General features: G+C 43.2%; 2 protein-coding genes across 5 annotated transcripts in view; one reads left to right on the top strand and one right to left on the bottom strand.

Annotated features, from left to right (window-relative positions):
• Window positions 1–16,532, top strand: part of WASHC1 (WASH complex subunit 1) — a 68,086-nt gene extending 51,554 nt beyond the window's left edge. For all 4 annotated transcript variants that reach the window (XM_058190190.1, XM_058190189.1, XM_058190188.1 and 1 more), the window contains 7 exons: window positions 1,173–1,309; window positions 4,212–4,347; window positions 6,102–6,306; window positions 9,563–9,718; window positions 11,179–11,337; window positions 13,535–13,603; window positions 15,818–16,532. In XM_058190190.1, coding sequence (XP_058046173.1) covers window positions 1,173–1,309; window positions 4,212–4,347; window positions 6,102–6,306; window positions 9,563–9,718; window positions 11,179–11,337; window positions 13,535–13,603; window positions 15,818–15,969 — 1,014 coding nt within the window. In that variant the 3' untranslated portion in view covers window positions 15,970–16,532. The remainder of the gene's footprint in view (window positions 1–1,172; window positions 1,310–4,211; window positions 4,348–6,101; window positions 6,307–9,562; window positions 9,719–11,178; window positions 11,338–13,534; window positions 13,604–15,817) is intronic.
• A 1,847-nt stretch (window positions 16,533–18,379) lies between these two features.
• DDX11 (DEAD/H-box helicase 11) overlaps window positions 18,380–25,000 on the bottom strand; it is a 57,774-nt gene continuing 51,153 nt past the window's right edge. Inside the window, exons 25-27 of the mRNA XM_058190192.1 lie at window positions 20,355–20,430; window positions 19,140–19,294; window positions 18,380–18,503 (exon numbers count right to left, since the gene is read on the bottom strand). Coding sequence (XP_058046175.1) covers window positions 18,459–18,503; window positions 19,140–19,294; window positions 20,355–20,430 — 276 coding nt within the window. The 3' untranslated portion in view covers window positions 18,380–18,458. The remainder of the gene's footprint in view (window positions 18,504–19,139; window positions 19,295–20,354; window positions 20,431–25,000) is intronic.

The raw sequence follows: 25,000 nt of genomic DNA, 5'->3' as shown, positions 1-25,000 counted from the left end.
GCCGGATGCATCACACGCTAGCCACGCCTACCCGCGGTTTAGCAAAGGGGGGAAAAGTCCCAGTACATCACGTGACGACAACGTGACGCCACGAATTTGACACCCCTGCTCTAGGACTTCAGGCTTTCTAAAATACCCAGTTCAAGCTAGATGGCGAATGTATGGGCCAAAGCAGTCAGTTTGGAAAAGGGAATACAGCGATTGGATAGTTTGTAATAAGGGGCCAAAGTTGGATTTCAGTGAACTGATTTCCAGTAACTAATGGAAACCAGAAGCACAACGGCAGGAATTAGTTGCCTGAATTCTAACCTACGGTTCAGGTTTGCCTGCTGTATGTCCTGCTTTTTGTACCCCAGTCAATCTCACGGGTTTGACATGGGTGAAATGCTCCCAGTTCGGACCAGATCGCCTGATCCGGTAGCGATGGCGGCGGGTAGTTCGGAGAACTGGTAGCAAAAATCCCTCCCCCACTCCCAGGCCCATGTCAGCTGAGCTGCACAATCATCAGAGGTTTTTTTTTTTACTTTTAAAAGCATTTTTTCTTCGGCCAAAAAAATGCTTTTAAAAGTAAAAAAAAAAGCCTCTGATGATCGCGTGGTTCAGCTGGGATCGTCAGAACCTTTTAAAAGCATTTTTTACAACCTCTTCAGCTGAATAGGTTGTAAAAAATGCTTTTAAAAGCTTCTGGCGATCAGGCAACTCAGCTGGGCTCGTCAGAACCCTTTAAAAGCTTTTAAAAGGCTCCTCTGGCAATCCCAGCTAAGTTGCCTGATCATCAGAGGCTTTTAAAAGCAATTTTTACAACCTCTTCAGCCAAAGAGGTTGTAGAAAAAATGCTTTTATAAGTAAAAAAAAAGTTGGACATGCCCACCCAGTCACATTACCCCCACCACCACCACCAAGCCACGCCGGTAGTAACAAATTTTACATTTTACCCCTGGTTTGACATTACAGCAAAGCCAGGAGATGTCATTACACAGACCTTTTCCCGTCCTACAGGTAAGAACCGACAGCAGGAAAGAGAAGCAGGAAAACTGAAGGGCATTGAAAGAAACAGGGCTGTGGAGTCCGAGGGCCATTGGTAGCTTTAGGTTTTTCTAAATGCCTAATTTAAAGAATAAAGTAAAAGATGGCTGGGATACCGACAGCTATATGTTGCTTGAATTTTGTAGGAGAAGTTGAAGTACTTCCCGGTTTCAGTTACCACCAGAGTCCATCATGAAGACGATGCAGAAGAAGGCCTGGGCAGTCTTCCCAGAAACATTAGCTCCATCAGCTCCCTGTTACTCTTCAACACTACCGAGAACCTGTAAGTCTTCCCTATAGTTGCTTCTCTGGGCCACGTTTCCTTCCTGGGGACCCAAAAACTGTCACTGGCCTTCCTCTTTCCTTAACAAGGAAAAGATTTTTAGGGGGCTGGGAATCCATAGGTTGAATGTGACTGCCACCTCCGTTTGTAACAGTAACAGAGTTGGAAGGGATCTTGGAGGTCATCTAGTCCAGGGGTCTCCAACCTTAGCAACTTTAAGACTTGTGGACTTCAACTCCCAGAGTTCCTCAGCCAGCTTTGTCTGTCGAGATCACCCCTATTAACATAACAAGAGTTTAAGAGATTCACATGTTCCCAGACCACAAAACCCTTTGAAAATATTTAAACCTCTTGCAACTACCTTAAGATTTGTTTTATTTTGATATTAATCTATTCATCTCAATATTGTTTACATTTGATAGTGACTCTCTAGGACAGGGGTCTCCAACCTTGGCTACTTTAAGACTTGTGGACTTCAACTCCCAGCTTTGCTGGCTGAGGAACTCTGGGAGTTGAAGTCCACAAATCTTAAAGTTGCCAAGGTTGGAGACCCCTGATCTAATCCACCCCCCCTGCCCACTCAGGAGACGTGTACTAGGGATTCGAACCGCCAACATTTCTGATCGACACGCTCAGTGTCTTGATTGCCACTGAGCCACCTAGTCAGGCTTGTTCCCCAAGGTTCCCTGAACTGCACCACCCAAAGGTTTCTGTAAAAACTTAAACAAATACAGATCGTCCTCAATGTACAACAGCTCATTTAGTGACCATTCGAAGTTACAACTGGACTGAAAAAAAAGTGACTTGTGACCGGTTTTCACACTTACGACCGACGCTGCATCCCCCCCATGGGATCAACATTTGGACGCTTGGCAACTGGTTCATATTTATGACAGTTGCAGTGCCCCAGGGTCCTGTGATCCGCTTTTGCGACCTTCTGACGAACAAAGTCAATGGGGAGGCCAGGTTCACTTAACAACCCCATTACTAACTTAGCAACTGCAGTGATTCACTTAACAACTGTGGCAAGAAAGGTTGTAAAATGGGGCCAAGCTCACTTAACAACCGGCTCACTTAGCAACAGAATATTTTGGGCTCAATGGTGGTCATAAGATGAGGACTACCTGCCTTAAGCCTTCACATAGGATTAGTGGGCCTAAAATAAGAAATCTCCTCAAAAACACCCCTCAACTGATAAAAGGGTAAGGTGGTCCTAGGAATGCGGTCCTGAACCCATTTTTGATGCCACTGCTTGTTTCTATTATAGCCTTAAGTGACCGAATAGGTTTGGTGGTATTGTTTTAAAGCAGGGGTATCAAACTACCAGCTCGTGGGCCAGATGTGTCACGTGCTGGCCACACCCACACGTTGTGGTCCGTCAGCAGCCTACGAAGTTGGCAACTGAGTCAGACAGCGATGAGGCTGAGGTGAGGCCAGGGCCATTGGGAAATGAGGTGCAGACTCCAGAGCCTCCAGAGATTGATAGTAGTGAGGCATTAGGAACAGGAGGAGCCTGTTCCTAATGCACGCATGAGAAGAGCTGCCAGAAGACAAGAGCAGCTCAAGCAGAGTGGACAACTTGGGAGTAGGGCCAAGAGATGATTGGCCCCTCCCATAAGGCTTAAAACAGACCAGCACCGGCATTTGGCCTTTGCCGAAAAACAACGTTGTAGCTGTGTCTTCTGCTTCGTCTTCTGCTTCATCTACATCTTTGTTTTTTTGGCTTCTGGACGTTTGCCAGGAAGGGCCTTTGGCAGTTTGCCTAATTGGACTAAGGTTTGTGAGATAACTGAGGAATTTGTGTTGGGAGGCATTTGTTTTATTTTGAGTTGAACGATGCTGGGAATGAAGTAGTTCCCAGCTGTTTGAATAAAGTTTGTTTTTTCACAGACTGAGTTTATTACTACCTATGTGGGCCTGGGTCACAACACCACGTCTTGTTTAGCAAAGGGTGAAAAAGTCCTGATATGTCCCATGATGCTGCTGTGACAATGTGAGCTTGACACCTGTGTTTTAAAGCATCTCCCAATCTTTCTCTGCGTTAATTTCTCTGCATTTTGAAGCCAAGTTTCCAGTCCTCATCCCTACTTCTCAGCACAAGTCTTAAATCCTGTTGATGCTTCTCGGCTTTGTCCATCTTTTTCTCCCGCCCTGTTCCTCCTTTTTATTGCACTTTCCTGTGACTTTTTTGGTTATGACTAAACAAAAGTCATCTTTATAAAATAATAGATGCACAGGAAGAAGTGATACAATCTTAGGTTGCAGAAAAGGAGACAAGTCAGAGCTGATGCAGGACTGATTACATTAAGCGGAGGGAGACTGACAGGTTGATAAGTTTATTTCCTCTCTTGCAAATCCCTCTTTAATTTTGTAGTGTTCTCAAAATATTGCTTTTTGCCCCCTTCTCTACGAACCCCGGTGATATAACTAATTAAATGTGAACTAGATTTTAGGCTTGTGCTTCTGCCTTGGTCCCTTGGATAAACTGTCAACTTCAGTTTTTCTTTATTAAAGTGCGTATGACAGTCTCAAAACACGAGCAAAATAAATGTAAAAAAAAACCCCTCGCAGAACAAGCATTGAGCATTGAGAATTCTGCTTCTGCAGGGGTGTTTTTTTTTTAATTCTTTGGATTCCTCTCATGTTTTTATGGTTTAAAAAACAACCCAGTGATCGATTGGAGATGCGGCAGACTTGGATTGGGACGGCCTCTGTTTGTTGCATGGAAATCTCAGTGGGCAGAAAGTTATCCCAGCGTTGTATTTCACTGGAGTGCCTGTAAAAAAGGACGGTAAACCCTGATAATGGAGGAAAATACATTTTCGCTGCCTAAGCGTCTTTGCTTGGTTCTCTTTTTAGTAAATAAATGAAATTGTCTTTTCCTTCTTTTGTTCTTCCCCAGGTATAAGAAATACGTCTTTCTCGATCCTTTGGCTGGCGCAGTAACCAAGACCCATGTGGCTCTGGAGACAGAGAGAGAAGAAAAGCTTTTCGATGCCCCCCTCTCTATCACCAAGAGGGGGCAAATAGATCAGCTGGTGAGCTACTTAAATAGGATGGGAGGCAGGGGTGAAATCCAGCAGGTTCTGACAGGTTCTGGAGAACCGGTAGCGGAAATTTTGAGTAGTTCAAAGAACCAGCAAATACTACCTCTGGCTGGCTCCAGAGTGGTGAGGGAATGGGGATTTTGCAGTATCCTTCCCCTGGAGTGGGGTGGGAATGGGGATTTTGCAGTCTCCTTCCCCTGCCATGCCCACCAGCCACGCCCACCAAGCCACACCACACCCACCAAGCCACACCCACAGAACCAGTAGTAAAAAAATTTGGATTTCACCATTGATGGGAGGAGAAAAAAAAATCCCATGCTTCTCTCTTGCTAAATCCCCAATTTATCTTGGCAAGACACTCACTCAAAAGCCCATATGATTTGCAATAAGCCTACTTTTGATTTCGAAGTAGGCGTATCCTCTGAGCATACTGGGATTACAGGTACAGTAGTGGGGAGTCCTTGGTGCTGTCAGAGCTTGGTTGTTTTCTTGCAGATGTTTCATTAGCCAAACTAGGTAATGTCATCAGTGCTGAGGGTAGTGAAATAACTTCAAGAAAACAACCAAACTCATAAGGCACCAAGGGCCTCTCATTCCAATCCTGAGGTACAAGTTTATTTATTTATTTATTTATTTATTGTTTCAATTTCTATACCGCCCTTCTCCCAAAGGACTCAGGGCGATTTACAGCCAAAGTAAAGACAGTTAGTACAATTTTTAGGACCAGTTTAAAAGGAAAATTTAGAGTTGGTTGAAGAACTTAAAACCAATAAAACCCCTTATTAAAACCCCACTAGGCCAGTCCTGCACGGTGAAACAAAAATGTTTTCAGCTCGCGTCGAAAGGTCCGAAGATCAGGGAGTTGACGGATACCTGGTGGTAACTTGTTTCAGAGGGTTGGTGCCCCCACAGAGAAGGCCCTCCCCCTGGGCGCCGCCAGCCGACATTGACTGGCTGACGGCACCCTGAGTAGAACCTCCCTATGGGAGCGCACTGGTCAATGGGAGGTCGCCGGTAGCAGCAGGCGGTCCCGTAAGTAACCCAGTCCTATGCCATGGTAACTAACACCTTGAATTGCACCCGAAAGACCACCGGAAGCCAGTGCAGCCTGCGCAGGAGAGGTGTTATATGGGAGCAACGAGTCGCTCCCTCTATCACCCGCGCGGCCGCATTCTGAACTAATTGGAGTCTTCAGGTGCTCTTCAAGGGAAGCCCCATAGGGCTTATAGGTATGGTCGTCTTCAACCTACTAGCACAATTGGGACCAAAATTTCCATTGCTAAGCAAGATGGTTATTAAGTGAGTCGTGCCTGATTTTACAACCTTTTTGCTATGGTTGTTAAGGGAATCAGGGCAGTAGTTAAGTGAACCACATGGAAATTAAACGGATTTGGCTTCCCCCATTGACCTTGCTTGTCAGAAGCTAGTTAGGAAGGTCGCAAATGATGATCACATGAACCCAGGATGCTGCAATCATTATAAAGACATGCTGGTTACCAACCTCTCAAATTTTAATCACCTGACCATGGGGATGCTGCAGTAGTCATAAGTGCAAGGATTGGTTGTCAATCACTTTTTTCCATGCCGTTGTAGTTTTGAACGGTGGTAACTTGAGGACTACCTGTACAATAAGGGTTCTAGCTAGCATACACATTTAAAACTTTTACAGAGTTTGTCATACTGTAAAAGCAGAAGAGTTCAGAAAGTGTCTTCTGGGTGTTTCTAATTTTGTGCCTATTTTTCAGGTGGCTGAAAATTACTTCTATGTACCAGACCTAGGGCAGGTACCCGAGATAGATGTGCCATCCTATCTGCCTGACTTGCCTGGCATTGCCGCAGATCTCATGTATAGTGCTGACCTTGGCCCTGGCATCGCGCCATCTGCTCCTGGGGTTGCTCTACCTGAGCTGCCCACCTTCAGCACAGAACCTGCAGAGGTCTACCGACAAGGTACTAAGTCCTCCTGAAGGGCACAATAGAAAATAAGCAGAGCTGGGTGGGAGCAAATAGAATTTTTTTTTTATTGGCCAAATGTGATTGGACACAAAAGGAATTTGTCTTGGTGCATATGCTCTCAGTGTACATAAAAGAAAGGATACGTTCATCAAGGTACAACATTTACAACACAATTGATGGTCAATATATCAATATAAATCATAAGGATTGCCAGCAACAAAGTTACAGTCATACAGTCATAAGTGGAAAGAGATTGGTGATGGGAACTATGAGAAGATTAATAGTAGTGCAGATTCAGTAAATAGTTTGACAGTGTTGATGGAATTATTTGTTTAGCAGAGTGATGGCCTTCGGGGAAAAAACTGTTAAATGGACACATAAGGCAGTTCTGCCCAGTTGCGCAGAGGTTACACCTGCCCTGACTCTTTGCCTTCATCCCACCTGGATGGTCTACTCAAGGAAGTTCTATAAGTCTCCAGGAAACAAGCGCTTGTTATGTGCATTTGCACCTAAAAACAACCTTCATATAATCAGTAAGAGTCAAGAAATCCTTGGGGCTCTTTGAGCTTGCTTGTTTTCTTGCAGACATTTCATTACCCAAACTAGGTAACATCATCAGTGTTAATAAAGAGTGAGGTTTGCCCTCAGTTTATATTCTAGTGGCTTGGCCTAGGATAGTCTTAGAGCTTCTTTGGTTTTACTGTTGGCTTATAATAATAATAACAACAACAACAAACAAACAAATAACAGTAACAACAATAACAACAACAGAGTTATTATTAAGGGACCTTGGAGGTCTTCTAGTCCAATCCTCTGCCCAGGCAGGAAACCCTACACCACTTCAGACAAATGGTTATCCAACATCTTCTTAAAAACTTCCAGTGTTGAAGCATTCACAACTTCTGGATGCAAGTTGTTCCACTTATTCATTGTTCTAACTATCAGGAAATTTCTCCTTAGTTCTAAGTTACTTCTCTCCTTGATTAGTTTCCACCCATTGCTTCTTGTCCTGCCCTCAGGTGCTTTGGAGAACAACCCGACTCCCTCTTCTTTGTGGCAACCCCTGAGATATTGGAAGACTGCTATCATGTCTCCCCTAGTCCTTCTTTTCATTAAACTAGACATACTCAATTCCTGCAACCGTTCTTCATATGTTTTAGCCTCCAGTCCCCTAATCATCTTTGTTGCTCTTCTCTACACTCTTTCTAGAGTCTCAACATCTTTTTTACATCGTGGCGACCAAAACTGAATGCAATATTCCAAGTGTGGCCTTATCAAGGCATTATAAAGTGGTATTAACACTTCACATGATCGTGATTCTATCCCTCTGTTTATGCAGCCTAGAACTGTGTTGGCTTTTTTGGCAGCTGCTGCACACTGCAGGCTCATATCTAAATGGTTGTCCACTAGGACTCCAAGATCCCTCTCACAGTTACTACTATTGAGCAAAGTACCACATATACGGTACCTGTTTTGCATGTTTGGCAGTTCCTTGATTGGAATATTGCTTACTTGATAAAATACCTCCCATGTCAGAAAATATTCAGTATCTTCTCTGCCCTTAAGAATAAGCATTAATCTGTCCATTTCTGCGCCTTTATTACTTGTGGACTTCAACTACGGGGTGGGATTCTACTGGTTTAGACAGGTTCGAGTGAACCGGAAGCTCTGACAATCAGCTGGGAGCAAACCGGTTTGCTCCGATGATTAGGTAACCCCCCCGCCCCGCCCCTGTGCTTTACTTACCTTTATCCTCTCAGCTGAGTGGCACGGCAGAGTAGATTGCCGCACCTCAACTGTGTTACTCCCAGAACTGTGTTATCACAGAAGGTTAGTATTTGTAAAACTGCATGCACGCGCAATCACCGAACCAGTTGTTAAACCGGCAGCATCCCACCACTGTTCAACTCCTAGCTGGCTCAGGAATTCTGGGAGTTGAGATCCACAAGTCATAAAGGGGTCATAATTCCCCACATCTGATCTAGGATATTGGCAGACTATTAATCTGTTTTAAGTCTATGTTTTGTGGCTTTCTTGACACTAGCTTAGAGAATAAGACCCTAGGTATCTCTCTCCTTCTTTTATGCTCCCTGTGAACATCAGCAAATAGTAGTCTGGAGATGACAGTAATCCTTCTTGTTTTAAATGAAGCTTAGGAAGCAGTGAGATTCATCTAGCTGGCAGACAATAAACCATCTATAAAACTTATTTGCTTATGGAAGAGCCAAGTCGTTTCCTTGATTTGTATCAGTGTGTCTAGTTTGATGTTGCTGCCAAAAAAAAAAAGGAAGAAAGAAAGAAAGAAAAGAAAACATAGTTATTGGTTTTATTAATAGTAGTTCACTCACCAAATCAAAGAAAGTAATAGTTCTACTCCGGTATGCTTTGGTCATCTGGTACTTTGAATGCTGCCTCAAGTTCAGAGCTCCAGTCATTCAGGATTCAAACTTTTCCCCAAGCTGACAAAGCAACAGGTTTTAACACTGAAAACTCAGCCTCCCCAAAAGATTGAGATTGATTGTTTAGCTCCAAATAGAGACAACTGAGTATCTGAAGGGGGTGTTGCAGAGAAAAATAGTCACTATCTATCATCCTACAAGACAGAAAATAATAATCTTAAAATGACAGGAAGGCAATTTTAGCTGAATGCTTGGAAAAAGCTACCTAATCATAAGAAGTAAGTTTGACAGCGGAACCAGTTATTGAGGGAGACGGTTAACCGAACGTGTTGAAGCAGAAGCTGGTCAGCCATCTAGTACAAATGCTTTAATCTGGATTTCTGTACCGAGCATGGGGTTGAACTCAACAGCCTCAAAGGCCCCCCGGCTGTGTTGTGTCGCTTCTTAGTTAGTTGATTTTCTGCTCTTTCAAGGGTGTCGGTGTATTGCAGCAGTTCTGGCCTACAAATTCACTTAGGCAATAAACTGATTTATAGTCCAGGCTGCCTAGAGTTGCGCTTCACGTTCAGGCAAAGCAAACTCGTGGTGGTTTGGCACAATGTGTAAACTTCCTCAGGAGAATGCCAATACCGTCCAGTGGTGTTTAACCAACCGGTGCTGCTACTCTTCATTTTTTGATGTTCAAAAGAGTACGTCCCCTCCGAAAGCATGAAGATATAAATCTGAAATGATGCAGTTTTGAAACTCGAGAAACCGAAACTTTAAAACGGTTGAACAGATAGCTAGAGATCAGCAAAGCATTTCCATGGTATTTGCGAATACTAATTGGTGTCCCTTCTCTATTGTTTTAGATCTTCAAGAGGGGGGACCTCCCCCTCCACCACCTCCCCCTCCTCCCCCTCCCCCTGAAATTCCTGTTCATATCCCACCTCCCCCTCCTCTTCCACAAGCGCCACCCCCTTCCAAATCTCAAACGAGAGAAGACAGAAGCAATGCCGTGCCATCTGGTAAGACTGGAGGATTAAAGCTGGGAAGCCACTCACCTAATGTTACTATTGAGATAGCAGCCAGCTATCATATGCAATCTATTTATCCCAAGTGAAGACGACATGCCCTGGAAAATAGAAGAACTGGCTGTGTGATTTTGTTCAATAGCTTTGAAGGAATTATCGGTAACTGCAGTAGAGTTCAAAATGCTGCAAATGTTCAAAATGCTGCAGATACATGATTGATCTAGTTCAGGGGTCTCCAACCATGGCAACTTTAAGGCTTGTGGAAAGCTGGCTGAGGAATTCTGGGAGTTGAAGTCCACAAGCCTTAAAGTTGCCAAGGTTGGAAACCCCTGATCTAGTTGACTATATTGACAATCATTGTATAAGAGAAATCGCTGATACTCCTTTCCTATTATATTATGAATGGGAAAAAAGTGGAGATGCACGAAAGACCGAGATTCAAACCAATAACTTTTTGATTCCTGGCTAACCCCTAATTAGCCAGCGCATTGTATCAGATTTTGTTAGTGGAAGTGAAAGTCGGGTGACATCACTTTCCTGGAAACAGCACTAAAAAGGTAGAAATATCTGCAACAGATCAGGTTCCCTCTAAAGTAGCTTCTCTTTCTGAAGAGCCAGCTGAGGCTAGCTTAAAAAAACCCACAAGGTATATAAGCATCTCCTTGTGTTTCCATCTGATACTTGATAGGCTGGAGACACATAAGGCATAAGAATATGCAAGTTCCACGTTTTCTGCTATCAGAGCTAATAAGCATTAGTTTAGCCTTCTAAGAACTTTTACGACTTCCAAATGTTGTTTATCAGATCCTACATCCCCAGGAACAATTGCTAATAATTATGTTGGCTGTTAATTATGAAAAGCTGAAGGTCCCACAAAGGACACTAACATGGAGAACATAGCATTAAGAGAATTATCCTGTCTCAGTAGTGAACATTAGATTGTCAGCTGGGCTGACAATCAGCAAGCTTGCGTTCAAGACCTGTTACTGCTGCAGGACAGGGTGAGCTCCCCTCATACATTCCAGCTCCTGCTAACCCAGGAGATTGAAAGTGGGCGATAACTTGGGTACCACTTCAGTGGGCAACCTCATGTGGACATGACAGGAGCCCCCAAACAGGTGTCCCCCGGGCGACAGTGTCACCAGCAAATCCTTTCACCATGGAAGTATTTTGGTGCTTCCAACATAGGAGCATTAGTATTAGTGAACTTTATATTTTGTGTGGAAAATCCCATTTTTCCAAAGCATCCGTTAGAAACCAACTAAAATACTCAAGAAAAAAAATTCTTGAGAAAATCGACAATGGCTTGATAAAAAGATGAGTCTCACAGAATCAAACTATAAAGCTCTTAATGCAAAACAACAGATTTTTTGGGGGGGTGAGTTGGGGAGAGAGATCTTCTGCTTGTAGCCATCAGCACCGAAGGGCATTTCAATGGATTTACTTTTCCACAGCTGCTGTTCAAGGAGCACCAAAGGAAGTTGTGAACCCATCAAGTGGCCGGGCCACCCTTCTGGAATCCATCCGCCAAGCTGGTGGCATTGGGAAAGCCAAGCTCCGTAGTGTCAAAGAGAGGAAACTAGAAAAGAAAAAGCAGAAGGAGAAGGAGCAAGGTACCTCTATCCTTCCACCCTAAGCCACTTCCTGTACTTAGATCTGACTTCATGCTTTACGGCGTCAGGGTGAATCAAACATTGAAGTATCTATCAGATATCTAAATGGTAGTTAATATTATGCGTTACATCATGTGTTTTTTGACTGTTGGAATACATTACTGTATGGCAGAGAAACTTGTGGCCTTCAAGGGGTTATTGGACCCTAATTCCCTTCAGTTCCTTCCTCAATCAGACAAGATGGATGCCAGAGTGTGGACAATAGCTTGAGGATTGTGGTTCTACACCAGTGGTGGGTTTCAAAATTTTTTACTACCGGTTCTGTGGGCGTAGCTTGGTGGGCATGGCAGAGGAAGGATACTGTGAAATCTCCATTCCCTCCCCACTCCAGGGGAAGGTTACTGCAAAATCCCCATTTCCTCCCAATCAGCTGGGACTTGGGAGGCAGAGAATAGATGTGGGCAGGGCCAGTCAGAATTTTTAATACCGGTTCTTCAAACTACTCAAAATTTCCGCTACCGGTTCTCCAGAACTGGTCAGAACCTGCTGAAACCCACTCCTATTCCACACCCCCGATCACTACACCAAATATGGTTTATTCTGAGAAACAACAAATACTTTCGGTCAGTCTAGACCAGGGGTGTCAAACTCAGCCACCCATTTCAGTAAGTGACAAATGATTCTGAGTAACAAACATTCTCAATAAAAATAAAAACAATTACAATCAAAAATGTGTAATTAAAATGCATAGGGAATAACACAATCAACAAACTGAGGCAGGAGATTGGTCCCTTCACATACTCAGGGCCTTAGGCTCAGGTTTTTAGGGCCTTATTAAAAAGTCAGCAGGATAGGGGCCAACCTACTCTCCAGAGAGAGAATGTTCCTAAGGCAGGCACTATGGTAGAAAAGACAGGTTAGGACTTAGCCAATGGGACTCTGGCAAGCTCATCCTGACAGGCCAAATCAGATAGGTAAAAACTTCTGTGCCAAAGGTTCAAGTCTAGCTAGTACAAATTGTGAAATTTATGCCCATTTGGTACCTTTTATATCCTGGGTAACTATTGTGATAGTTAGCACATCACTGTTACACTATTTGCAGCCAGGTTCCTTGCATCAGCTGAAAAGATGTAGGATGCCTTCTCTGGTTTCATAGACCATCCAGTCTGATAATCCTTCTGTATGTTAGTCTCCAGTTTTCTCTGCACATTCTACCAAACCATTAGAGAATAATCTAACAGCACGAGGGTAATGATGGCTGTGATATTGTGTACTACCTGGACACCCATGTTTTGCTACGAAACTATGTGATTGGGTGTGATAAATGGACACTTAAAGCCTGAAACTTAATGTAGAATGTGTAACTCTGTAACATCAGAGCGCGTTACGATAAGGCAACTGGCAGTTGGAACAGAGGGGGAGGGGGAGTAGAATGTCCCAGCCTGCAGGCGGATGAGTCATGTGCTGGCCAAGCCCAGTTTAGTGAAGGGGTAGCATCAGAGTGTATTAATATAAGACAACTGGCTGTTGGAACAGAGTTCTTTTCAGTGGGGAGGGGGAGTAGAATGTCTAGCTGCTTAACATCAGAGCGTGTTAATATAAGGCAACTGGCAGTTGGGACAGAGTTCCTTTCAGGTGGGGAGGGGGAGTAGAACATCTATTTCCTTAGCATCAGAGTGTGTTAATATAATATTGTATATGAAACTCTAATGATCTTATGGTCATTTCAAAAAATTCTTTCTTAGCGAGCACCTAGAAGCCAAGAGGAACATATGTGCCAAATTTCAAGTTTGTAGGCTTTACCGTTCTGAGATTTCGTGATGAATGAGTGGTATTTGGCTTTTATATATATAGATTAAGCTCTTTTAAAACTTGGACATTATGATGAAACCAATAGCATAAGCACCACATCCAGCTCAACATGTACATTCTCTTTTGCAGTTTGTTTTTGTAACCTTGGGTAAGGTGATTAAATCAAATACAATGATCCTTGGTCTAGAAGAGATGGTGGGGAACATCCACCAGGAAACTATTTTACAAGAATGCCTATGATAGTTTCTCCCCTGCCTGAATAGATTGGGATAACAATCTTATGTGAAGACTTCATCCAATACAACACCGGATTTACCGGTAGATTCCTGATTTTCTCCTATTTGCTGTCTTCAGTGTTTGATTTCTCTTTTTGTGTTTCCTCCAGTGGGAGCGACTGGGCAAGGCGGAGATCTGATGTCAGATCTTTTTAACAAACTGGTCCTCCGGCGCAAAGGTAAAGAAGCTTGTTGTGGTTTCTCCCCAGTAGTGCAGCGAACAAAGCTTAAGGTTTCCTATTAGCAGAAAACAAAGTTTTCTTTTCACTGTAACAAGGATTAAAAGCTAAGTTATGAATTTCTTATGGTTGCTTCTAAAATTAAAAACCATCAGTGTTTGAGGCAGAGAGGCAAGAACAGGATCAAGATAGAACAACCAAAACCATTCTGAGCTCCACTCAGAAAAAAGGTTAGTAAATCCCATTCAGACAACTGTTGTGACCCAGGTCCAAGTAGGTAGTAGGAAACTCAGTCAGTATAAAAACAAACAAACTTTATTAGAACGGCTGAGAATTAACTCATTCTCAACGTAGTCCAAACTAAAAGCAAATTCTTCCCAACCCAATTCCTCAGTCTTATCATCAACCTTGGTCTAATTAGGCAAACTGCCAAAGGCCTTTCTTGGCAAAAGTTCAGAAGATGCCGATAAGAAACAAATGCAGCAAGACAAAAGCTATCAACGTTGTTTTCTGGCAAAGAGCCCAAACACCATTGCTGGTCTTTTAAACCTTATGGGAGGGGCCAGTCATCTCTTGGCCCTACTCCCGAGTCATCCTCTTTGCTTGAGCTGCTCTTGCCTGCTGGCAGCTCTTCTCATGCGTGCATTAGGAACAAGATCCTCCTGTTCCTCTGCCTCACTACTGTCTGCTTCTGGAGACTCTGGAGTCCACACCTCACTCCCTGATGGCCCTGGCCCCATCTCTGCCTCTGACACAGAGCCCTCATCCAGGCCTTCCCCAGCCTCCAGGACTGGCTCATGTTCTTCCTCAGCCTCATCGCTGCCTGACTCTGTTGCCAGCTCCACAGGCTGCTGGCGGACCACAGCAACAACATATTTAACTTCTTACTGAATCAACCCATTTTCTGGCTCTGCCATTTAAGCCATTAATTAAATAAGTGGGCTGAATTAACCTACCGTTTGACATATATAACGAAACACAAACCAAAAGCTAACATTAAAACAGTTAATCATGTTGTATGGCTGTATCTCTAGCTGTTTACCTGATCTGGTTCTTCTGGTTATGGGAACAATGCCATCAAGAAGAAATAGCAGAGACAGATCAATTCTGCACAGGGAAAGCTGAAAAGTTTGATTTGTAAAGAGCATGGATGTCAAACTCGCCACGTCACGTTGCTGTCACATGACATTTCATGACGTTTTTCCCATTCGCGGAGCTGGAGTCTTGCGTGGCCTGTGTGTGACACGATTCAGCCCACGGGCCGTCAGTTTGATACCCCTGCCATAGAGCATCAAGTCCATCACCTTCATTTTTGCTAAGATCAAGCCATCATGCAAAATAACAGCGCTGGCTCTTTGACTTTGAAACGGAGATGAGCACCGCCCCCTAGAGTCAGCAACGACTAGCACGTATGTGCGAGGGGAACCTTTACTTTTACCTTATGGTACATTGTTGGCACTTTTTAAAATTCCAACCAATTTTCCATATACCTATCATACTAACTCGGGAGAGGAGGGGAGAGAAAATGCAGCTTCTTTAAAGAAGCATTGATAAATGGGGTATGTGTACTCAAACTAACTCTGGAAAACTTTTTGTGTTTTGGATTCAAAGCACTGCACTTAAGCTTCCATGTGTGTTCTAGGGAGGAGTCTCCTCCTTAGCAGCTTTTCACATCTTAAAGGTAAAGGTTCCCCTCACACATACATGCTAGTCGTTCCTGACTCTACGGGGCGGTGCTCATCTCCGTTACAAAGCCGAAGAGCCAACGCTGTCCGAAGACGTCTCTTTGGTCATGTGGCTGGCATGTTTAAATGCCAAAGGCGCACAGAATGCTGTTACCTTCCCACTAAAGGTGGTCCCTATTTTTCTACTTGCATTTTTTACATGCTTTTGAACTGTTAGGTTGGCAAAAGCTGGGACAAGTAACGGGAGCTCACCCTGTTACGCGGCACTAGGCATTCAATCGACAAGCTCAGAGTCTTAACTAACTGAGCCACCGCGTCCCTCTTTTACATCTTACTTCCAGGTTTTTTTTGCAATTTGCCTCTCTTGGTGCAAAATTCTGAGTAAATTAAGAAATGTGTTTCTGTTTGTCTCGGTTTTCCTTGCCGGGCCAGCCCTTCCCCATCTTTGTCATTTAGACGTCAGGCCTGCACTTTTGAGGAAGTGTCGATCTCCTAGTGCCATGTTTCCATTTTGTCTTCTCTCCCGCAGGCATCTCAGGCAAAGGACCAGCAGCTGGCGGAGACAGCAATGCGCCCAATGTGCCAGCTGGTGCCTTTGGCCGCATCTCAGACACCATTCCTCCCCTGCCACCTCCACAACAGCCGGCTGGGGAAGAGGACGAAGATGACTGGGCTTCCTAGAAGAACATATGGAGGCTTAACAGAGGCGCGCATCTTGTTGTTTGGCATGTCCATCTTTTTTTAGAATAACTCACTACAGTGGATAATTGCCATCTTGCCATCCAATCCAGAATAGCAACATGAATATAATTACGCATACAGAATCTGCCGCCGTGCAATTTGTCTACAAGGACGAGAGCTAGTTTCCATCTTAGAAGAAGCCTCTGTGATCGAAACATGGCACATTTGGCATCTGAATCAAGACTCAGCTTGCTGGGGACTGGGAGGTTTCAGAGGGTACCCAGCTACTGCCAAGAACAGCTTCTGTTTTCTTTCAACACTCATATCCTTTTCAGCTCTGTAAAGAAGGGTATTTGCCTATTCAGAGCAATTATTACATATAAATAAGCATTTTACTCTACTTTGAATGCCCTAAATGAAAACCTGAAAGTAACCTGTTTTCACGTCCGTATGCAATAAGAACCCGTTTCTGGGGACAAACCTGGAATCGAGGGTGGTGCATTGTTAGCTTGCATATAGGAAAATGTATTAACCTCTTTGAAAAAAAAGGCACTTTGCTTTCCCTTCCTTGTCCTGTCTTCTTCCTTTCAATTTCTTGTTGTGGAAGGTAGTATTTGTTTGCAGCATCAGGATGGAAACTCGATGTGTGAAGACAATGCAAGTAGTCCTCGACTTAACGACCACAATCGAGCCTAAAAAGCGATGTTCCTAAGTGATACATCTGTGAAGTGGATTTTGCTCCATTTTACGACCGACCTTGCCACAGTTGTTACGCGAATCCCTGCAATTGTTAAGTTGGTAACACGGTTGTAAAGTGACTCTGGTTTCCCGGTTGACTTTGCTTGTCAGGTCGCAAAAGGGGATCACGTGACCCCTGAACACGGCAACCGTCCTAACTACAAGTCAGTTGCCTAGCATATGAATTTTGGTCACGTGATCTTGGGGATGCTGCAACGGTGTGAAAGTGTGAAAAGCAGTCCCAAGTCACTTTTTTCAGAGCCGTTGTAACTTTGAATGGTCACTAAATGAACCGTTGTAAGCAGAGGACTACCTGGACTAAGCAGTTCGGTTGTTCTGGGTATCTTTGCACGTCGGCGGAAATGTTTCTCAGGATATTCACCTAAGCGAGTCTTCTGGGCCACCCTCACTGAACCATGTTATATAAACTTCTCTGGTTTGCAAACGCTGCTAGTAAACTGTGTGCCCCTTCTATCTCTGGCAAGAAAACTAAAAAAAAAAAAAAGATACAAAAGCAAGTACTTAAAAAAGGAAAGGATTGGATAATGTAGCTGTGCAGCAATTCAGAGGTTTAAAAAAAGAGTTTGAAGCTCTCCTGCGGCACCTGCCTGGAGGTTTTTCCTAAAGCCACGCAAGCTGCCTTTGGTTTAAAGCAGCATTTCTCAACCTCAGGAAGTTCAACTCACAGAATTCCCCCACTCCATACATCTTAAAACTTACTGGGAAATGAGAAACACTGCTTTAAAGTGTTGTAGACGTCTATCTACCCTACAGTTTTTCAATCCCCTTTTGCCAGCCCTTTTAGATGATTTTTTAAAAAAATCAGCATTTGCCTACAAAGCGCATTTTAAAAAGTGCATTTTAAAAAGTGCTTTTTAGCTGCTCCTTTCCATCAACCCTCCCAAAGCTAACTCTTGACCAATTGCAGTAAACCTATGTAAACAGCTTTTGCTTAAGGGTGGATAGCAAACAGAAGCCAAGAATTCCTTGGGCTGAAGGGATTAAAGAAAGTGTAGCGCTTCAAAAGTGATCCCTGCACCACTAGCCTTCTTGACTAATACACCACATAGCAGTGCGTTTCAACTTTGGCCATTGTAAAATGCATGGACTTCCAACTCCTGCACGTGTGTTCCTTTTAACCTTGTAGTGAGCCTTGTTTTGATGCTGGCAGAAAGAAAGAGAAAACTGAAATGTCTCACAGTTCAATAGAAATGAGAACCTGAAGTCTATAACCGATTATATCCCACACGCAGATTTTAGCAATAATGACTGCTGGTGGCATAGAAAACATTTTGAAATTGAAATAGCTGTTTCCGAGTGTGAAATGCATTCAGAATGGTTGGAACAAGCTAATTTAAGCTTGAAATAACCACTTCAAGCTTCGGTTCCATGTCAAAATGTTTGCACACCCTTATTAAGCACCTGCCTTGAACTTTGAATAGCATATATTATATCCTCAAAATAAAGTCCAAGAGGCCCCGGTGTGCAAAATGAAATGGAGGGAAAACAATCTTTTTGTCCAAATCTTTTCAGCGGAGAACTCAATTTCCACTATCAACAGAAGAAAGCACCCCCTTTTCCAACCTTAATTTAGTTTAGCATGGTGAGTTCAGAAAACTATTTTAGTGACTGGAAGAAAAAAAAAACCACATTCAAAATTAAGATCACATAATACAAGTTTAATGCATTTAAATACACAGGAGACATTCTGCACAGGCAGAGGTAGCTGTTTCGAGTACATTGTTTATTCCTCACAAAGAGACAGGCTTGGAATTGGATTTCTTTTCCCAATGGAACTGCAAGACAGAAATTAGGAATTACATGAGGCACGTAGTGACGAATGTCAATAAGAGATGATAATGTGCACATTTCACCGGCAGGAAAATAAATCTTAAGAGTCTAGCTTTGATTGATTGATGCTTCGATTCTTTAGGATTGTGATGGCGAATGTATGGCAGGTGTGCCACAGGTGGCAGGCAGAGCCCTCTCTGCGGGCACACCAGCCGTCGCCCCAACCCAGCTCCACCACGCACGCCTCCTGCCAGCCAGCTGGTCTTCAGGTCTCTGCCGCACATGCATGGGGGGGGCACATGTGGGGGGGACACTCGTGTATGCGTGGGACAGGGTACATGCATGGGGGTGGGACATGCGCATTGGGTGCCTGCATTGCATTTTGGGGGTTTGCACACATGCGCCCCCAGCAGCCCATTTGGGCCTGGATAGCCGCCTGCACCAATCTGGAAGCCAAACTGGGGCATGGGGGGGAGGGTGCATGTGTGGGAGGCCACTCAGATTGCATTTTGGGGGTTCACACACACGCACTTGCGCGCACTTGCGCTTTGGCCACTTGGCAGCAAAAAAGTTAACCATCACTGCTCTAGGATGATAACATTTCATAGGAATTTGCAAATGGAGCCTGGTTTGGGACTTACTTTTCTTAGCGCTGCAAAAGCTGGTCCAAACCTATCCTTGATTTGGGTTCTGCTTTTAATCCATCGAGGAAGTTTGTTGAGAACAGTTGGACGTGTGTATCTGTGATCTAAAAGCACAATACTGGCAAAGTCCCGTTGATGGCGAATTGCCCTTCCTGTAAAAAAGCAAACCATCTTATTTATTTAATCCATTTATATGCCCCCCCCTCAACCTGTCCTTGTCACATGAATGGCTAACAGGATTAAATTCAATTCGAAGTGAGAAGCCACTGGGCAAACTGTTTAAAGCAGTGTTTCTCAACTGTGCCAACTTGAAGATGCATGAATTTCAGCTCTCAGAATTCCCCAGCTAGCACAAGATTGACATACAAATATTTCCTCCCTCAAGATGACTAGGGCAAAGAAGGACAGATACAACCTTTCAGACCTGTGAACTTCAGCTCTCAGAAATTTTCACTGCTGAGAATTCTGCAAGTTGAAATTTACATATCTGGAAGGCATTCAGCTTGCAGAAGGCTGTCACGTTGAAACTGCTGTGTGAGTGGCTAATAAAACAAATTTTGCTCTTAAGAATATTTTATACTGAGAAACCTACTGATATTTCGGTGCCCAAACATAGCAAGACAGGAACCTAGATTATGAATGTATGAAACGAGATGGGAGAAAGTGGCAGAGATTCTTCATGCTATTTTTTACCAAATTGTTCTCTCTCTTAGCATTTTTAGCAGGTTGGTTGCACACACAAAAGTGCCTCCCCCCCAGCTCAATTCCATAGGATGCTGTTTCATGTTCAATCTATCTTGCCCATAGATCCATCTTGCCCATAGCAGTTGTCCATAATCGGAAGCAGAGGTTTTGCTGCTCTTATGTTACTCAAGCATTGCATAGGAATGAATCCAGGATCCTCTTACATACAAACTCTGACCTAAACGATCATTTGCCCATTATACTTCATTACTTTGATGGCGGTGAGCCAACTTTGCACAAAAGCTTGTATGAAAAATGTACATAAAGTATTACTGCATGATAAACACGTAACAGAAAAGATCACCTATTCCCAATTTCTCTGCTACCTGATCAAAACTTCCCTGATCTGTTACTTGGGAGTGTTCCCATGTTTAAAACTGACTATGAGGTAACCAGGTTCCATCTGACCAACCACAAAAGTCCGATTGCGAGAGCTCTCTGTATTTTAGAACCAACAGCATACTTTACCTATTGACTGGTTGACTGCTTTCATGCATAGATTTTCAATGAGCAAGTTTCCTGAAGATTGGCCTGCAGACTTTGGCTAGAGAAAACCAAGACAGGTGGGATACATAAATGGGGTTAGAAGCTAATATTTTATTTATTTATAATCTGTCATTATTTTTACAAATAACTCAAGGCAATAAAACATATCCAACATGCCTTCTTCCAATTTTCCCCACAACCACCACCTTATTCTCCAAGATGGCGCCGACAAAGGCTGCCTCGGTGAAATGCTCTCTAATTGTTTCTTTATTTCTAATTGTTCTTTGTGACTCACTACGGATTTCCTACTCACGAGACCATCTGCTAAAAATTAAGGAACATTTCTTTAAGGAGCAGCTTTCTTTGATCTCACCCCGTCCTGTCTTTACAAACACGGAGGAGATTCTAACACAGGAGGGGGCAATGGATTACTAAAAAAACCAAACGACGGAAGAGAAAGAAGAGAGGTAAGCGATCTGGGATCTTAAACAGACTAAGAAATCGCATTAAAACCCCTCTGCCTTCAATTTTCCTAACAAATATACGCTCACTTTCAAATAAGATGGATGAAATACTCCTCTTAAACAAATACTATTCTGATTTTCGCAATTCAGCAGTCCTATGCTTCTCTGAAACCTGGTTAAATGAATCAATTGAAAATAGCAGCCTGAACATTCCAGGGTTTCAGATTGAACGATCAGACAGGATTCCTGAAACATCTGGTAAAAAGAAAGGAGGAGGCTTATGCCTATATATTAACAGCAACTGGTGTCAAAATTTTAAAATAATTTACAAATTCTGTGACAACAATTTAGAGACTTTAATTATCAACTGCAAACCATACTATTCGCCTCGTGAATTTTCCTCATTTCTTCTAATTGCTGTTTATGTCCCACCACAAGCCTGTGTAAACAAGGCATTACGAACTCTAGCTGACCAAATCATGGAGGCTGAAGCCAAACACCCTGATTCACTGGCCATTGTTTTGGGAGATCTAAACAAGGCAAACTTAAGAAAAGAGCTACCAAAATACTTTCAGCATGTCAATTGTCCCACCAGAGGCAAGAATACTCTAGACCATTGCTACACAACACTAAAAGATGCTTATCGGTCTTTACCACGTGCAGCTGTAGGACACTCTGATCATTGCATGATTCACCTTGTACCTGCTTACAGGCAAAGACTTAAAACCATAAAACCAATAATTAAATCAGTGAAGACCTGGACGGAGGAGGCAAAATTAAAGCTGCAGGCATGTTTTGACTGCACTGATTGGAATATTTTTGAAGATATCTCTGCAGACCTGGATGAACTCACAGATACTGTAACATCATATGTCAGCTTCTGTGAAGACCTATGTGTACCTACAAGGAACTTGCGAATATACAGTAACAACAAACCTTGGTTCACACCTAAACTTAAGCAGCTACGACATTCCAAAGAGGAAGCCTACAGAAAAGGTGATAAAATGCTGTACAATCAGGCCAGAAATGCACTAACAAGGGAGATAAGAGCAGCAAAAAGAAACTACTCTGAAAAGCTAAAGAATCAGTTTTCAGCAAATGAACCAGCAAACATGTGGAAAACTCTTAAAAATATCACCGGCTATGGCAAACCTCCTTCCCAGGCTGAAGGTAATCAACAACTGGCAGATGACCTGAATGAGTTTTACTGCAGGTTTGAAAGGAAACTACAGCCACCTATCTCCACACCCGCGAGCTCAGACACACCAACACCAGCCAAGCCTCCTACAACTGACCCCATTTCATTGGGTTCACAACCCCTAGTGATCACAGAAAAGGAAGTGCAGGGCCTATTTCACAGACAAAAGCCAGGAAAAGCTCCAGGCCCAGACAAGATAACTCCTTCTTGCTTAAAAGTCTGTGCTGACCAATTGGCCCCATCTTCACCCATATTTTCAATAAATCACTAGAGATGTGCTATGTTCCTTCTTGCTTCAAACGCCTACCATCATCCCAGTGCCGAAGAAGCCCACCATCAAGGAACTGAATGATTACAGACCAGTTGCTCTAACATCTGTAGTCATGAAAACCTTTGAAAGGCTAGTGCTTTCCTACCTGAAAACCATCACGGATCCGCTGTTAGACCCTTGCAATTTGCATACCGAGCAAATAGATCAACAGATGATGCTGTTAATATGGCTCTGCACTACATCCTACAACATCTTGAGTCTCCAAAGACCTATGCAAGGATCCTTTTTGTAGACTTTAGTTCAGCATTCAATACCATCATTCCAGACATTCTTCTAACTAAGCTAAACCAGCTACAGGTACCGGAACAGACTTGTAAGTGGATCACAAGCTTCCTAACAAACAGGAAGCAGCAGGTGAAGCTAAGCAAGATCACATCAAATACCTGTACAATTAGCACAGGGGCCCCCCAAGGCTGTGTGTTCTCCCCACTTCTCTCTGTATACCAATGACTGCATCTCCAATGATCCATCTGTTAAGCTACTGAAGTTCGCAGATGACACAACAGTGATTGGTCTCATTCGAGACAATGACGAATCCGCATATAGACGAGAGGTCGAACGACTAGCCTTGTGGTGCAACCAAAACAATCTGGAACTGAACACACTCAAAACCGTAGAAATGGTGGTAGACTTTAGGAAAAACCCTTCCATACTTCCACCTCTCACAATACTTGACAACACAGTATCAACAGTAGAAACCTTCAAATTTCTGGGTTCTATCATATCGCAAGATCTCAAATGGACAGCTAACATCAAAACATCATTAAAAAGGACAACAAAGAATGTTCTTTCTGCGCCAACTCAGTAAGCTCAAACTGCCCAAGGAGCTGCTGATCCAGTTCTACAGAGGAATTATTGAGTCTGTCATTTGCACCTCTATAACTGTCTGGTTCGGTTCTGCAACCCAACAAGAAAACCACAGACTTCAGAGGATAATTAGAACTGCAGAAAAAATAATTGCTACCAACCTGCCTTCCATTGAGGACCTGTATACTGCACGAATCAAGAAGAGGGCCGTGAAAATATTTACAGACCCCTCGCATCCTGGACATAAACTGTTTCAACTCCTACCCTCAAAACGACGCTATAGAGCACTGCACACCAGAACAACTAGACACAAGAACAGTTTTTTCCCGAAGGCCATCACTCTGCTAAACAAATAATTCCATCAACACTGTCAAATTATTTACTGAATCTGCACTAGTATTAATCTTCTCATAGTTCCCATCACCAATCTCTTTCCACTTATGACTGTATGACTGTAACTTGTTGCTGGCAATCCTTATGATTTATATTGATATACTGACCATCAATTGTGTTGTAAATGTTGTACCTTGATGAACGTATCTTTTCTTTTATGTACACTGAGAGCATATGCACCAAGACAAATTCCTTGTGTGTCCAATCACACTTGGCCAATAAAAATTCTATTCTATTCTATTCTATTCTATTCTTCTAAGCTGCGTTGGGCTGAGAGAGAGAGACTGATGCAAAGTCACCCAGTTGGCTAACACAGGAATTGAACTCACAGTCCCCTACTTTCTCGTCTGATGCCTTAAGCAGTAGACCAAACTGACTCTCAAGAATACTCATCTCAAGTCACCCAACAATCCAGCCTTCCCCTACAATTGATGCCACTACTGTTATTTATTGATTTCTATCCAAATATTGAAGTAGTCCTACATATGTTACATAGAATTTCCTTAATTCTATTCAAGGATAAGTGTGACACAGCATATTTAGAGTAAATAAACCCAGTCTGGGTAATTTCTAGCCCAAGGAAGTACAGGTAGTCCTCCACTTACGACTGTAATTGACCCCTAAATTTCTGTTGCTAAGCAAGTCAGTTAATAAGTTTTGCCCTATTTTTAACCTTTCTTGCCACACTTAAGTGAATCACTGAAGTTAGTAACATGGTTGTTAAGCGAATTTCGCTTCCCCATTGACTTTGCTTGTCAGGTCACAAAACCTGATCATATGTCCCTGGAACCCTGCAACTATCATAAATACGGGTCAGTTGTCAAGCATCTGCATTTTGATCATGTGACCATGGGGATGCTACAACAGTCATAAGTGTGAAAAACAGCCATAAGTCACTTTTTTCAGTGCCATTGTAACTTCAAACGGTCACTAAACGAACTGTTGTAAGTTCTGAGGTCACTAAACTAACACTAAACTGTTGTAAGTTCTGAGGTCATTAAAAGAACTGTTGTAACTGTTGAGGACTATCTGTAGCTGTGTTGGAGACAATCATCTGGTGCAATTATGTGGTCAAGTTACTTTCCCAGTTCCAATGGCTACATAGCCAGGCATGGCAGTCTACAACTCTACCTTTGTCTATAGCAGAGGTGTCAAACTGGTGGCCCGTGGGCTGGATGTATCACGCGTAGGCCACGTCTACCCCAGCTCCGCAAAGGGAAAAAACATTGCGGTACGTCACTTGACACAATCGACTTTGACACCCGTGGTCTATGGAGATTCTCAGTCATCCGCGTCACAGTTGTCTCAAAAGTGCTTTTTTCAAGAGGCAGCTGGACTTTCTGGTTTTTCTTTGAAGAGGTTTTCCTTCTCATCCAAGAAGCTTCTTCAGCTGAAGAAGCCTCTTGGGTGAGAAGCGAAACGTCTTCAAAGAAAA

The sequence above is a fragment of the Ahaetulla prasina genome, chromosome 7 (genome assembly GCF_028640845.1).
Source record: "Ahaetulla prasina isolate Xishuangbanna chromosome 7, ASM2864084v1, whole genome shotgun sequence".
In the NCBI taxonomy this organism is placed as follows: domain Eukaryota; kingdom Metazoa; phylum Chordata; class Lepidosauria; order Squamata; family Colubridae; genus Ahaetulla; species Ahaetulla prasina.
The sequence above is the reverse complement of the archived record's forward strand: the minus strand, read 5'-3'. Positions and strand labels throughout refer to the sequence as shown.